Source organism: Fusarium proliferatum (genome assembly GCF_900067095.1).
Source record: "Fusarium proliferatum ET1 genome assembly, contig: FPRO_scaffold002, whole genome shotgun sequence".
In the NCBI taxonomy this organism is placed as follows: domain Eukaryota; kingdom Fungi; phylum Ascomycota; class Sordariomycetes; order Hypocreales; family Nectriaceae; genus Fusarium; species Fusarium proliferatum.
Window position 1 is genome coordinate 1,973,584 of NW_022194791.1, and position 14,586 is coordinate 1,988,169.

At 49.0% G+C, this 14,586-nt stretch overlaps 4 protein-coding genes across 4 annotated transcripts; 3 read left to right on the plus strand and 1 right to left on the minus strand.

The window, feature by feature from the left end:
- Nucleotides 1–651: 651 nt before the first annotated feature.
- Nucleotides 652–1,442, plus strand: FPRO_03130 (uncharacterized protein; the record flags this gene model as incomplete). The annotated part of the gene is made up of 2 exons (XM_031226691.1): nt 652–1,060; nt 1,189–1,442. 2 exons carry the CDS (start codon nt 652–654, stop codon nt 1,440–1,442), a joined length of 663 nt encoding a protein of 220 aa, XP_031077203.1.
- Nucleotides 1,443–5,734: 4,292 nt separating this feature from the next.
- Nucleotides 5,735–8,119, plus strand: FPRO_03129 (related to DAL81-transcriptional activator for allantoin and GABA catabolic genes; the record flags this gene model as incomplete). The annotated part of the gene is made up of 2 exons (XM_031226692.1): nt 5,735–6,084; nt 6,316–8,119. The coding sequence occupies 2 exons, from the start codon at nt 5,735–5,737 to the stop codon at nt 8,117–8,119; spliced, it is 2,154 nt and encodes a 717-aa protein (XP_031077204.1).
- Nucleotides 8,120–9,197: 1,078 nt separating this feature from the next.
- On the plus strand, nt 9,198–11,028 carry FPRO_03128 (uncharacterized protein; the record flags this gene model as incomplete). The annotated part of the gene is made up of 3 exons (XM_031226693.1): nt 9,198–10,225; nt 10,274–10,574; nt 10,624–11,028. The coding sequence occupies 3 exons, from the start codon at nt 9,198–9,200 to the stop codon at nt 11,026–11,028; spliced, it is 1,734 nt and encodes a 577-aa protein (XP_031077205.1).
- A 138-nt stretch (nt 11,029–11,166) lies between these two features.
- FPRO_03127 (uncharacterized protein) lies at nt 11,167–11,952 on the minus strand (the record flags this gene model as incomplete). The annotated part of the gene is made up of 1 exon (XM_031226695.1): nt 11,167–11,952. The coding sequence occupies one exon, from the start codon at nt 11,950–11,952 to the stop codon at nt 11,167–11,169; it is 786 nt and encodes a 261-aa protein (XP_031077206.1).
- Nucleotides 11,953–14,586: the final 2,634 nt, after the last annotated feature.

Below are 14,586 nucleotides of genomic sequence, written 5' to 3' on the forward strand. Positions count from 1 at the left end.
CCTCAATACAATGAAAGCTAGACAAGAAAGCATAAGCCAGTATAAGGCACTGGTTCTAATGAAATAGACGACTTTGCAAAGCAATTCTTTCAACACGACATCATACCTACCGATGAGGTACAGCCCCAACATTGAGAAACAGTTTTAGTTGAAAGACATAAGAAGAGTTGGGACGCCCCGAATCTCAAGAAAGGTTAGATTACAAGTTATAGTACAATGCCGTTGTCCTTTTTTGTTGTCGTTCTACGGGTAGATAGTGCATACTCATAGAACTGTCTACGGCAAAAGTCTATAAGTCAACTTGAGGCATAGTGCTAAAGCGGGTAGTCCCTTATGCAGAACTAGTCTTACTCACAGCTGAGGCTCGAATATTGTGTCACACCTGATTTCAAGCGATAGCGATGGAAACCCAACACTCGGAATGCAACCGACATTGGCAGATAGGCTTCGAAGAATTAAAATTATAGATTCAAGAGGTCTGAGATGTCAAGATTAAGAAACTTACCCAAACTGTCACGTGCCCCAGGTCTAGGCCACCAACGCAATATCGTGAGGTTTCTGGTTGGCCAATTTCGACTTCACAACTTTCTACTTCCTGTGCTTCACTTCCGCTTTCTTTAAGCAATATTTACGCCTCATCACGTAGTAACGATGCCATTCGAAATCTTAGTTCCTTCTGAGAGAGAGGCCCCTAGTGTCACCGACACCTTTTTTGCCGCCATGGACATCAACCTGCTGATGCACGCACAATTTCCCAACCCTGAGAGCAAGGAGTTTTTCCGAGGCTGGCTTTTCAGAGATACTATGGATCATGTCCAAAGCGTCGACAAGGGTGTTCTGGTTGCACGCGACCCAGAGACCGGGAAAATAGCGAGTTTCGCTAAGTGGAACGTTCAGCGGCAACAGCGGTCGCGAGAGACACAAGAAGAAGAAGAAGAAGAAGAAGAAGAAGCCGATGATGATGAGTTTCCAGACTTCTGCCGTCGTCAATATCTTGGCCCCTACGCGGATCTTACTAAGAGTAAGAGAGACAAGGTCCTGGGTGACAAGACTTATTACCGTGAGTTATTTGCTGCTGAGTGGAGGCCAGGATATCGACGACCAAACCTTGACCGCTATACACCTATGGTGTTGAAATTTGGTTGAAGCTACCTTGGCCACGTGTCACTCGGCACTAACATTTCCTAGACGTGACATATCTATGCACAGATCCCAAGTTCAATGGCCGAGGGGCTGCGTCAACTTTGCTTCGTCGAGTGCAGGCTGAGGCCTCCAAAGAGAATGCACCAGTTATTCTCGAGGCTACCATGAATGCGGTCTCGTTTTATCAAAAACTAGGTTTCCAGATTCAAGAGGAGCTAAACATGATGCTCCCAGCTCGTGGCTCAGATGAACCAACTGAATACTACGAAGAGAGAGTCATGGTTTGGACACGAGACTGAAAGCCGTGAAGAGTTACACCCACGAGGCCACAACGTTGTCGCTAATCGTCTCCACACTCACGTGGCAAAACGTTAAGGGTAATTTAACGCTGAGCTTTGACTCAACTCTCTGACATGACATCAACGGAGGTTGTCAGTCGAAGCAGAGCTTCGGACTGGACGAAGAGGTTGGAACCGTTATCGGTCGAGGTAGCGGGTCACATAGTGTAGCTGGTCGTGCATCTCATCTGCATCAAATCAACAAAGTCACAGCCACCATGCCAGAAGCTCCGGACCCAACAATGACGCTCTTGCTCTAGATATTGCTCGCTCTAGAGTCAGTGTTTGATGGATCTCGACAAACTGGCCCGTGCGTAGCGATGAGCCGGGACAGGACCGGCAACGTCCCCCTGTAGCCCCCACGGCACAGGGGTCGAGTCTCTGTTGAGTCAAGATCAGGGACAGGACAAGGGACATTTTCGGATCGTGATGGGAGGGCTTTCTATGGACCAATCATAGAGAGCGTATTTGTTCCAAGGGATCTGAAGTTATCTGTTGATAACTCTGAGCTGATAGATCTAGGAAGAAGCTATCGCGTGCAGGGCCCGTGTCAATGGCTCTCCAAAATCTGTGTAAAGATTTGGCGGAATGAAACTGCGAATTAGATGACTAATGCTTTCTTGTTCCAGGAACTGTTGCTATCAAAGAGGGACGAGAAGATCATCCCTTGGCAGTGGGAGATAACTGACTGATGACAGGTTAATTTTGGCAAACGCTTCACCGAGTTTACATGCTGTGAACCGAACATCGGAGTAATTCGGATTCGTCCAAGGAGCCGGCTGCGGCACCGGATCTGAAATAGAGCCGGTGGTGCCAAAAGTGAGCAGATAGGGGAGATTTGAGGTGTTTTGGGACCTGATGAGGCATATCACGACGAGCGAATCCAACAGTAAGGAACCTCGGGAATTTTGCCAATGAGACAAAAGGTTATTTTAGCCACTAACATACATACGCAGCGAGAGGGTACATAACAACGTCTTGTTGGACTGCGGCGGTAAATCAACCCCGGACGAGCCATTACGTTAAAACAACTGCCGGACCATGCAGAATGAGGCAAGACAAGCTCACAGATGGTTTTCCATTTGGTAATGGGCTCAGAGGGACGCCCTTGGTCAGCTGGTATGTAATACTTGGCTTCTAAGTGCGTTTACATGGCTGTTTTGTGTATACTGTACTTTCCAAGTTCAAGGTTTCCTCTCAAGATGGTGTTCAAAGCTGGCATCTGTGATTGTGCAGAAAAATGTCTCTGAAGGCTGGGGGGTTCCTCTTTTCTTGATTTAACTTATCTTTTGCCATTATGTATTTCTATCTCCTCTGCTTTTCAGAGATAAGCTTGCTCATCCATTCAACTCTCCCTGCCTTCATCCTCACTCGCTCGGATGTACAGTACACAGCAACACCAGACCCGGACCTAGAGTCTGGACCCCGGGGTTGTTCATGATATGGCCCATTTCTTTCCTCGGCCGAGGGAAAAAGTGAGCTGGTCTTTGTCTGGGCATTTGCCAACGACGCCGCTGCCGAGAAAATCCCCCATTGCTCACGCTGGTTCTCGTCTACATGACTAGGGCCATGTAACGGCTCAGCATTGGCCATGATTCAGGCAAGGCTGTGTTCCCGCTGAGTACACCGTACCATTCGTGTGTCTCTCTTTGACAAGTCGGAAATTGGAAGCGACTTTGATATTAGAGGATATGATTTGCAGCAGGTGGATATCTCTTCATGAGAGAACTTAAGGTTTGATGTTTCAGTCTGTTGAGTCATTGATTACTACGCCCCTAGTAAATTTGCGTGCAAGGACAAGCAAAGAGCCACTCAAGTTGAGGGTATGACAGCCCAACTGTGCATACAGGCAAAGACACGAATGTCCCCAGATGATGCATCCCTTGGTCGTCTGGTTGATGTCGAGATACGAAATATTGGTACTGAAGTTCAGTACCTCCCTTCCTGGGCTATGTTCCCCAAGTTCGAGATTCCTGATTCGGCACATGCTCCGGGGGCTTCGAATTTGGGGGGACGCCTCTTAGACACCAATTGACAAGGCTTGTCCCGAAGTTGATGGAGGGGAACTTGGGGATTGGATCTGGAGAACGGGACCCTTTGACGGGAGAAGTCCTGGTCAGGTACTTTTGGCGTTGCGGGGAATACCATCAAGCCGGATGTATTCTTTCTCTTTTTGTCTCTTCTCACATGCCTGTCCTTTTGCACTTTCATGTCCCTTCTCCAAAAAGCCTCCTCCATGATCGATTTAGTACAGTAGCAGCAACTCTGCTATTTTTCTGCTCTTCTCTGTCTTTTTTCCTCTTCTTCTCTTTCTCTCCTCATTCACTTTCGGGTATTGCCCAGCCACAAAAGATACAGTTCAGGCAACGGACGGCTATTGCACCTCTTTAATTATACTCTGATATAAATAAGTTATTCACGGCTGCGAAACCGGCCATCGCGCCACTGTCGAGCGACTAGGTAGCTGATTTTGGCCCAGTCGGTCGTTTTTTATTGATGACGTCGAATCTGATAGGTCTGTTAGCTTATCTCGCAGTTCCCTGAGAGAGAAAAAGGACAAGGGCAAAGCCGCCAGCCCAGGTTACCTGGATTCTAACCCTCCCGACGGTCCACTGGTCTCTGCGAATCCTTATCATCGTTGTTATCAGTATCAGTTGGTTGTTACAACACAGCTTCTCCGGACCATTTCTTCTCCAAGAAGAGAAGCCGGTACTGGATCGAATCAGGTCACAGCAGAGGGCAAATTGACGGCGCATTGAGATCCAGGACAATACCCTGGCCCTGCAGTTGCAGTTGCATCTGCATTTGCATCTGCATTCCAACCAAACACAGTCTAATCTAATCCCCGGTTCCCCAGGCTTTGATCCCCCCGCCTGCAAGAGTCAAGACATTTTGGCTGTGGGAGCACCAAATCAGCCAGCCAGAGCACAGCTGACAGCTCACAACGGGCGTACCAAGGCAAGCAACTTGTCATTCAATTTGCTTTGCTTCTTTTGCGCCGAGCTGTTATCGCCGTCGCCCACGATCTGAGCAGCACCGTGCTCTCTGTCCTGTCTGTCTAGACTTTCGCTTGTTGTGTCGCACCGCATCATCCATCGCCGTACAATTTCCGGACTATTGCATCTGCAACCTACATACCTTATATATCTAATCTTGGTTGCAGAGAGGGGCGACGAAGAGTGGACAGCAGGACAAGACTGCCTAGGCAAGACAAGACAAGACAAGAAGAAAAAAAGACAAGAGGGAAACCAGAGAAAACAGAGGAGGATTGGCTTAACAATAAGGACCGAGTTCGGTATTTCTCAACCTGATTATCGTTCTCTTAGTCAATACCCTCTCCCCGCTTGCAGAAGCCTTATCAGATAACTAAACCAACCAAAGAAATACACCCCTGGTCTGGTCTGTTTCTGTTTCTGTTTCTGTTTCTGTCGCTGTCACTTCTGCGCCGTCGACCGACTCGACTCCATCGGCGCCCATCTGCGCCCGCCATCCCCAATCATCCCAGCAAGTCCCTGACATTGGATCCCAGCATCTTGGATCCCACTCTTTGCCCTCGCTCGCGCTGGTTCCCGTCTTCCTTCGCCAACCACTTACACACTTTGATTGCTCGCTCGCTCGGGCATTTTCTTATCTTTTTCCCTTCTCCTTCTTCCCATTCTTCCTTGCATCACACCTCGCCTCGCCTCGCCTCCCATCACATCCCGTCTTCCGTTTCCCCAGATTCTTATCTCACACCAACCATTGACTCGTGTCGTGTGTGTGACTCTAATCAACTCAATCAACTCGATTTGGATAACGTGGTTCTATTAGCTATCGTTACCTATCATCTCGCTTCTCAGTGGTCGTAGCTCCAACCGCATTGCGTCACTGTCGACCCCGTGGGGCTTTATCGCATCCCCCCAAGAAAAAACCACCTACAGTATCTCTCTATCGTTACCACCACCCATATCGGAAATCTTGCTGCACTGGCATTGACCAGGCTGCATTGTACCCCCGAGACGGGAGGCTGATAACTCAAAGAGCCACTGAGGCTCAACCTTCTTGCGCCCGTTTATTGCAGGGCAACGGGCGCCTGTAAGGTATTCTGGTGTAACACAATTCAAGCCCTAGGTTGTGCCCTGACAGCAACACACCCTCTGTTTGTTGGTGTTTTGCTCTGCTGATAGCAGGCAGGCAGGCAGGCAGACAGACAGACCTGCGGCGGTATCGAGGTTCCATACATTGTTCTGGATCTATCTGTAACTTCTCCCACCATGTCTCCCCAGTCCTCAGCCCCAGTCCAGAGGACGGCGCCTATCGCCATTGCTCCTAAACCTCCTCGGCCAGAGCCATCTGCTTATCGCCAGGACGGCTTCCATAGGCTCGAGATGGGTCACGGAGTCGCCAGCTCTGCACCCGTTGAGGGTTCATCCTTCAACGCCTCCTCCATCCCACCCTGTCTATCATGTCGGTACTCTCGCGTCAACTGCATCCTTAACGACGACGACGACTGCTGCATCCAGTGCCAAGCTGCGGGCTCCGAATGTTCCCTTTCATCCAGCCCTCAGTCGCGAAAAAGGAAGCTTCATGGTGAGGCTAGTGATGATATTATCGGGAAAAGAAGGTCAGCTCAATTCCGATATCCCCATCTCATTCTCCATATCCATACTCTTCTCCATATTCATGCCGCCGAGCCCTCCACACTCATCCTGGCTTGAATGCTCCACCGGTCCCCGTGCCTTTCCCATGCGTCTATCGTTTCCTTCTACACTCTTTCCCTTTCTCTGATAACCTTTCACCTTACTCGTGTTCCTCCTTGCATGCCTTTGTCTGACATATGATTGGCCTCGTACAGTTCACCGGGTCTCGCATCTAGGCGACGAAACCATAACTCCAGCCTTTCCAGTACCGCCGCTAGCAGTTCGTTCCTGGAGGAGATGGCCAATGTTGGAGGCCCGACCATGCTTAAACGTACGCTTGGCCTCCAGGATGATCGCTACAGCCAGTACATTGGTCCGACCACAGACTTTGAACCTTCACTCATCAACCTCTCCTCCTTTGATCCTCATGACGAAAGTCTACTATCAAGAGGCACTCTTCGCAAAGTCAGCGAACACGATACTTTCTTGATGCTTCCTGACTCCAGCACTCCAGGACACGAACATGTGACGCAAGATGCCGATCATGTCGAATCCATCGTGGCTCCCCATGGCAGACGTCTCATCGACATATACTTTCGAGTCGTGCACCCAGGATTTCCTATCATCCAAAAACATGTCTTCATGGAAAAGTATGAAAGATCTTATCGAGAGTTTTCACCACCATTACTAGCAGCTGTGTACATCCTTGCCATCAATTGGTGGGATCAGAGTGAGGAACTGGCTGGCTTGCCACGACCCAATGTTAGAGAGCTCGAGAGCATCGTGCGTACAACTCTTGATGAAGCCACTTTTCGACCCAAGCTTTCGACTATCCAGGCTGGCCTACTTCTTTCCCAGAGGCCCGAGGGTGACCAGTGGGCCCCTACCGCCCAACTTGTCGCACTTGGTCATGAATTGGGGTTGCACCTGGATTGTACTGGTTGGAAAATACCACCATGGGAGAAGGGCCTGAGAAAACGATTGGCTTGGGCACTTTACATGCAGGACAAATGGGGTGCCCTAGTTCACGGTCGGCCATCGCACATTTTTGCTACTAACTGGGGTGTTCAGCCTCTAACAGCAAATGACTTCCCTGACGTTGAATGGGACGAGAACGATCCGGAGGAGAAGCTCGATATTGAGAAGGGAAGGGTGTTGTTTACACGAGTGGTACAACTTTCGGAGATACTCTCCGAAATTCTGGACACCTTCTATACTCTTCAAGCCATGAACACGGTTGCAAATGCAGGTAAACAAGGAACGCAACTCGTTCTGTCGCTTGCGAAACCCATTCAGCTCAAATTGAAGGAATGGTATGGAGGTCTACCACAGTTGATTCGCCTCGACTCTTCATACTCTTCCCTTAACCCTTCATCAAACAGGTTGTCCAGTATTGGATATCTCCATCTGGCATACTTTGCGGCCGAAATCACGCTCCATCGACGAATCATCCGGTCATTGGCTTCTCCGTCTAGCTCTGTCGACTCGTACGTGCAGCACATCTGCCGCAGTGCCGCCAAAGCACGCCTCATTTCTGCCATGGACTTTGTCAACAGACTCGGACCCAACCATTTGCGTTCGTTTTGGTACTTCGCTTCCAAGACTAACTTTGCATTGATTGGTACATTTGGATCTCTCCTTTGGGCAACATCACCTGGACGCGAGGAAGCGGATTGGTATCGAAGACGTTTGGGAGAGTATAGATGGACTCTGTCAGTTAGCTCCAAACCTGGTGAAGGCAAGGGTCTGACTGAGTTTGCGATGACAATGTTGGATATATCCACAGGATTGCTCAAGCAGCTCCCCGAAAAACCCTCCATGAGTAGGAATGGGAGCCATGCGGACCTTTCGGTTTCCGCGCCACCTATTTTCAGTGGTGGTATTCTGGACAGCCTGGGCAGCAGACCAAGTGCGCCAGAAATGAGCGTCATGTATAGTCCACGGACAGATGACGAGGAAGAAGAGGAGGAGATAGACAGCAGTGACGACGATATGGAAGACTATCCTCCACGGATGTAAGGATTAAAGGGGGGGGGGGGGGCGCTTTGCGGGAACAGAATACACCTAAAAGAGGAAGGTTCCGAGATTCAGACAACTACCACGATCGAGGAACGATCAGAGGTGTTTTCATGGAACATATTGCCACGGCTTGCATCGTTCAGGCGTTTCTGTCGTTGCTGCATTGCTGCATTGCGATTCGGTAGGGCTGAGGAGTTGGCATGGGTATATTGCCATCCTTTTGGGCCTTACCATGGTTATTTTTCTATCTGATCATTTGGGCTTGGTTTAGTGAATGATACCTTGGGCTTCGGGGCCCCTCTGGAGGGGTTCGGGACATGACGGGAAGCATGAGGGCGCATTATACTGGGGATACGAGCATTGAGAACTCAGAGTTGCATAAAGCAAGGTGTGCATGATCAGTTAGATTGGATTGGACTTTTACGAATTACGTATAATACGAGGAATGGCAGCACCGGCAGTTGAGTTACGTTGAATCTCATGATTTGGCTCCAGAGAACATTGTATCGTTTTGTCTTATTTCATTTTCGCAACTATAACAGCCATACAATTACACTCAGCACGGTAATTGTAACAGTCACAGGTTCAAACCGAGAGGATTGCCGTGCGAGTGGCCAATGTCACATTGTGCATGCAAGACAGTAAATGTTTAGATAGATACTACCATGAGGTGGAGTGGTGGGATATAGCTTTTAGTACTAGTCTATATCATATGAATGCAAGCTGAATAGACAGGACTTCATTTGTGTATAAGAAGAATTGTTTCTATACTGGTGTTGAAGCCTAACTTATACTCTCCAGAAACCAGTAAACGTTGCCCCACACTTCAAGTGAGCCACTGCACCAGCCACAAAGAATCCAAATAAAGAAAACGGTTTCCGCCACGTCAACCTTAATTGAGCTTGATTTCAAAACTGTAAATACCTAACCAACCAACCAACCAACTGTCAACGAGCTTCAAGTGCAGGCCATTTGAACCGACAGGCCAGACCGTTCTTGTCTATTTCTCTTCTTTATTCATATCGTGATTTGTATTTTCTGTACATTCTTTGTCTATCAATTGCCCTCGTATCTCATAATGGCTCCCAAAAAGGACGGCAAGGCGACTGGCGCGCCTGAGGGCTTCACGCCGGAACGGTTTGAAAAGGAACTCAAGGAACTTGCGACCAAGGCCCAGGAAGATACTTTTTCGAAGCGACTCATGAGTCAAGCGCTTGTTTACTTCCAGACTCTTTTGCTCCTTGGTTTGTTGGGTGTCGCGTCGGGCGCGTCGCAGCTCAACCTGTCCCCTATCTTTGGGTCCATCCCTTCTGCTGTCACGCATACAACTGCGCTCAAGGCGGCTTGCTTCATTGGTTGGGCTGGCAATTTGATGCTCCGCATGGTTCTTCCTATGTCAACTTCTCAGCTTCTCCCGGTCATCGCCCTTAACATCCCGGCTATCCAGTTTCTTCTCGGGACCTTCACTGACCGTCTTGGCTCCTGGTGGGGTCCTCTCATTATCGAGGGTTTCACCCTGTTCCCCCTGGCCATCGTTTCGGCAGCCTCCGTGGCCGATGTTCTTGAGGACGCTGATCTGAGCGCACTGCCCAAATTCGTCGCAGATGCGGCGCCTGGCATTGTTTCTTGGGGTCTGTTTAGGCTGGCTGAGAACCAGTTCATGGAGAAGCTGCAGGGTGTTTTTGGAAGCACCTTTGCGTTTACTCGTGTCGGTATGGAGCTTGTCTTGGGGGCCATCTATGCTATCATGGCACCTTCCAAGTATCTCGTCTTGGCTCTCCCTGCGCTATTGCATACAGCAGTCTTAAACAGCCACGTTATGACACCCATGGCCACCGATGCTCTTAACAGTACCTTGACAGCCCAGAATTGGACGCTGTTGGAGCGCCGCGAGTCGTTGACTGGCTATGTGTCAGTCATCGAGAGCCTAGAGAGAGGTTATCGTGTAATGCGCTGTGATCATAGTCTTCTTGGAGGTCAGTGGGTTCAGCTCAATGGTCGAAGAGTGTCCGAGCCGATTTACGGTGTTTTCGTCATGCTCGAAGCTGTCCGCCTTGTTGAGCGAGAGGCTCCCCTGCCTGACAGTGAAGCTAGCGCCCTTGTCATGTAAGTGCTCGCTCTTGCGCTTGACCATAACTCCCTAACATAGCACAGTGGCCTTGGCATTGGAACTACCCCTTCTGCCTTTGTTTCTCACGGCATTGACACTACCGTGGTTGAGATTGATCCAGTGGTTTATGAGTTCGCTCAAAAATATTTTGATCTTCGCGAGAACAAACCTGCTGCCGTTGCCGATGCTGTCTCTTATACAGCTGACTTGGTGAAGCAATCCAAGTCCTATGACTACATTGTTCACGATGTGTTCACTGGTGGTGCAGAGCCTGTTGACCTCTTCACTCTCGAGTTCCTCCAGGGCTTGGGAGACTTGCTGAAGGATGATGGAGTCATTGCTATTGTAAGTAAAGTGAGCATCAACTTGAGCCATACACTAACTTTACCTTTAGAACTATGCTGGTGACTTTGGTCTTCCCACACCTCAGCTCATATACCGCACCATCAAAAAGATTTTCCCCTCGTGCCGTATCTTCCGTGAGAGTCCACGAGACGAGGCCAATGTTGAGAAGTGGGGAAGCGACTTCACCAACATGGTCATCTTCTGCCGCAAGACACCAGGAGAAATCACCTTCCGCAATCCCAAGCAAAAGGATTTCCTCCGAAGCCAAGTTCGGCAGGCTTTGCTATTGCCCAAGTATGAGATTAAGGAGCAGGTCTTCCTTGAAGATGATGCTACTGATGTCCTCAACAAGAACGAAACAAGCAAGGTTACCAAGTGGCACCAGGACAGCGCTGCTGGACACTGGAAGATCATGCGATCTGTGCTACCTGGAACGATCTGGGAGCAGTGGTAGACACGTATATATGTTGTATATGTTCTGATTGCACATATTTTGTATCATTGTGTATATTTCTACTTAGATGCCTGCTAAGGTATAACTTGTTCCTGGATGTACCATATAACTGACATTTGAATTGACAACTCTGTCAGCCTACTTTTTGGGGTCCCTTGCAGCATTCAACGCATACTGTTGGTTGTCCTCATTGAAATCCTTGGAGAATTCAGCGATGTGGTCTGGCACATCAACCCTATTGTAAGGGCCAGGCACTGGTTCACCCATGGTTGCGTGAATAGGTAAGACGCCTGTCCAGACTTGATCTTTGATCGACTCGTCCTCCATGTCCTTTTTATCGTCACTGGGACCACCGGTGTTGATTTTGGCACTTCCTGATGCAATCTTGACCTTGAGTATGCCAGTGCTTTGAAGCTCAGCTTTGGTCGGCGGGAGACGGGTGTGTCGCCAACGATCCGGCACCACACTATTCGTGATGAGCTCCATGGCATACATCCTCTCCTCCTCGTCCTCTACGAGGATCGCGTGACCGAAGAGTACCGTAGAGCGATAGTTATAACTATGGTGGAAGGTAGACAAAGCCAAAACCAGTCCATCAACATGCGATGCAGCCACACAAACGGGCATGCCCTTCTCGTCACTAGCACTGCGGCCCAAGTTCATGATGCGGCTTGACACATATCCGTGAAGATAGAGGTCCAGAGGGTCACCAATGTCTGCGCTAGGCCGGTCAAATGAGCCCATCTGGCCGATCATTGGGAGGATGACGGGGAAGGATTGGGTGGGCGTGTTGAAAGAGACATGGAGGATCTGGCAAGTGTTGATGATTTGGTGAATTGTCTTTAGGGCATAAACACCGCGGTCATTTTCACGTTTGACGGTGTTGATGGCCTCTTTGGGATATTCGAGATCGAAACGAGCCATTGTGATTGATGCTAATGTCGATTCTGTGGAAGACGGTAATGAGTTGGTTGTAATTAGTGATGTCTCTGATTGTGGTGATTTCTCTGCCTCTTATACTTGGACATCGTGTTACTCATACATCATTATAGATCCCACCACCAAGCAGATGTGAGTCGTCGCATCGGAGCCGAGATGCGGCATCATGCCATTCAATATTTCGGTACATTTGTCCGAGCAATTTGAAGTGTACATGGTGAGAAAAATACCACCTAATGTACAGCACTTGTGCGCCTTTCGAGGTCACTGCCATGACAGTATACTTTCAAGATATCCAGCCACATCTGGCTAGCAGCGGTTATGGTGGTGCGGCTAACTGTGGCATCTGACCATTGCGTAGAATCCAATTGGCGAGTCACAGATCATGAATCTGAATGTAGTAATTCCATGCCGCATGCCGCCGGTAGCTGCATTTGCGTATGGGGGTCTTGGAGGTTAAGTCCCGGTTTTGACAGCTGGTGACGGGCTTTTCATTTGGAATCAATCTTGGCTATATCTAGGTTTTGATAGGATGTACCATGAGAATTCCGAACGGATATGGTAATATTTGGCGGCTGCGGGATCAGTGACTAACTGGTCTGTAGAGTTCGAGGCTGAAGTTGCCGATATCAGACCAAGGCTGATCTACCGGCCCGGTTGTGACTCTTTGTAGGTGACCGGGGGGACCGGCCGTGGACGGTATAGGAAGGACAATGGAGAGGGGCTGGCTTGTCTCTTTCTGGGTATCATAATGCAGCTTTTGTCATACACTCCCGTCGACCTGAGATTCGGCCAAGGAACAGCCAAGGTTCAGCCCGTGATTTATTCATTACGTTATGCCCTACCCTAGACATCGATATCGTTAGCTAACCTGGCACCTGCCCCAAAATGAAAAAGCATGGAGCGCGGAGGTTTGGATGGTATTAGTAATGGTTAATTGGCATCAAGGCATTTTCCTGGGTGTTGTATAGGTCGACTGTTGTGTAAAATTGTATTCAATGTGGTTCTACAAACGAAAACTTTACTCAACACCTCGGGACTGGTGGTTGTCAACGGTCACTTGACCAATTACTGCAGACCAGCAAGCAGCGCTGTTATGGCCTGATTAATGGCCATTCTTGAATCATTCTGGTAATAATAACTCTTACAATCAACATATCCAACAGGTAGAACACCTGCTCCCAGGGAGCAAGAAAACACCAGACCCTGATATAAGGTGTAAAAATAAACTCAGCAAAAGGTACACCAAGTTTATCCTAAACTTAGACTAAGTCATCTAGGTCTTTTTGTCATTCAGGATTAAAGTCCTGGGTTTCCTTTCCTCTCATAGGCTTATAACCATATTCCCAAGTCGAACTGGTCATCAAACGTTGAACGATTGATATCGAGTTTACCACACAGACTTGAGGTCGTTAGTCGCTGGGTAAGGTTATTACAAGAAATCCGGGGAAGTTCGTAGGGTAGCAACGGGCTGCATCCAAGTGCCCGTGTTTTAGTCCAGTTTGGGAAAGAAAGGCCCAAGGCCCCTCCCTCTTCCTTGTCGTCATTCGGGCGTGTTCGGGTTGAATAAGAGTGAGGCTCCACTGAGAAAGAGAATATAGACAAGTATTGATGCCCGTTCATTTCTCCATCTCCAACCCGTTCGCTTTCCATAATCACTACCACGCTACAACTATAAGGTACCCTCGGCAATAACCTCACTCTCGCCTCTTCCCTCTTCCTCCTACCTACACAAGAGTGCGCCATAGTCCAGGGTGCCTGTCACCCTGTAAGTTGTGCCATGCCTTGGGCGGCGACTTGGTCAACCAACAGCAGGCCTCCCTTTGCCCCGCCATATCATGTCTCGGTCACTGTCCGAACGGGTAATGGGATGTCATGTTAATTCATCTGAACGCGAGAGGACGAGCGTTATTTCTCTTTTCTTTTATTACTTTTATTAGCCATGACATGAGTTGAACAAGTCTTTTGCTGATCGTCCATCTCCCGGCAAAAGTCAAAGTCAAAGTCACAGTCACAGTCACAGTCAAACAAACTCCTTCGCCATGTTTCAACAGACCGGTCTCGCTCCCAACTTGGAAGCTGTTTCCGAATAAGTCTGATCCATGGAATAGCTCAACACTCGCGGTTATAGTCCAGCAGGCTCCCTCTCTTATTCATAACTTTGCCATGGATGGCATCAGTATGCTATCGTCTATGCCTGTTATAGTTCAACAGTGGACCGGCTTGTGTCAAGCGCCGAGTCCAGTCTGGAGCCTCGTCTCAGTGTTGCCCTAACAGCCGCCATCTCCGACGACTCCAGTTTCATAACGGGAGATGCTACATTGGGCCTTGACGAAACACCATGATATCTCTATTCCACCCAATCATGTCGGATTGTGCGCCACAAAACAAGCGACCACGCGAGTGAGCTCGAACAAAGCCAGTTTGACCCAAGACCTTCGTCTGAAACCCAGCATGATATACCTAGTGTTGCAAGTGCAACTCTGCCTTTCAAAGTATTGTCCCCATCTGTTGACGGCTCTGGTGACTTTCCCATCGTTGCATCGCATTTCGTTCCATCTCTCCTTTCCCTCTTTTGCCATTATTCTCTTCTAATCGCACATACCGCTGAACTACGTG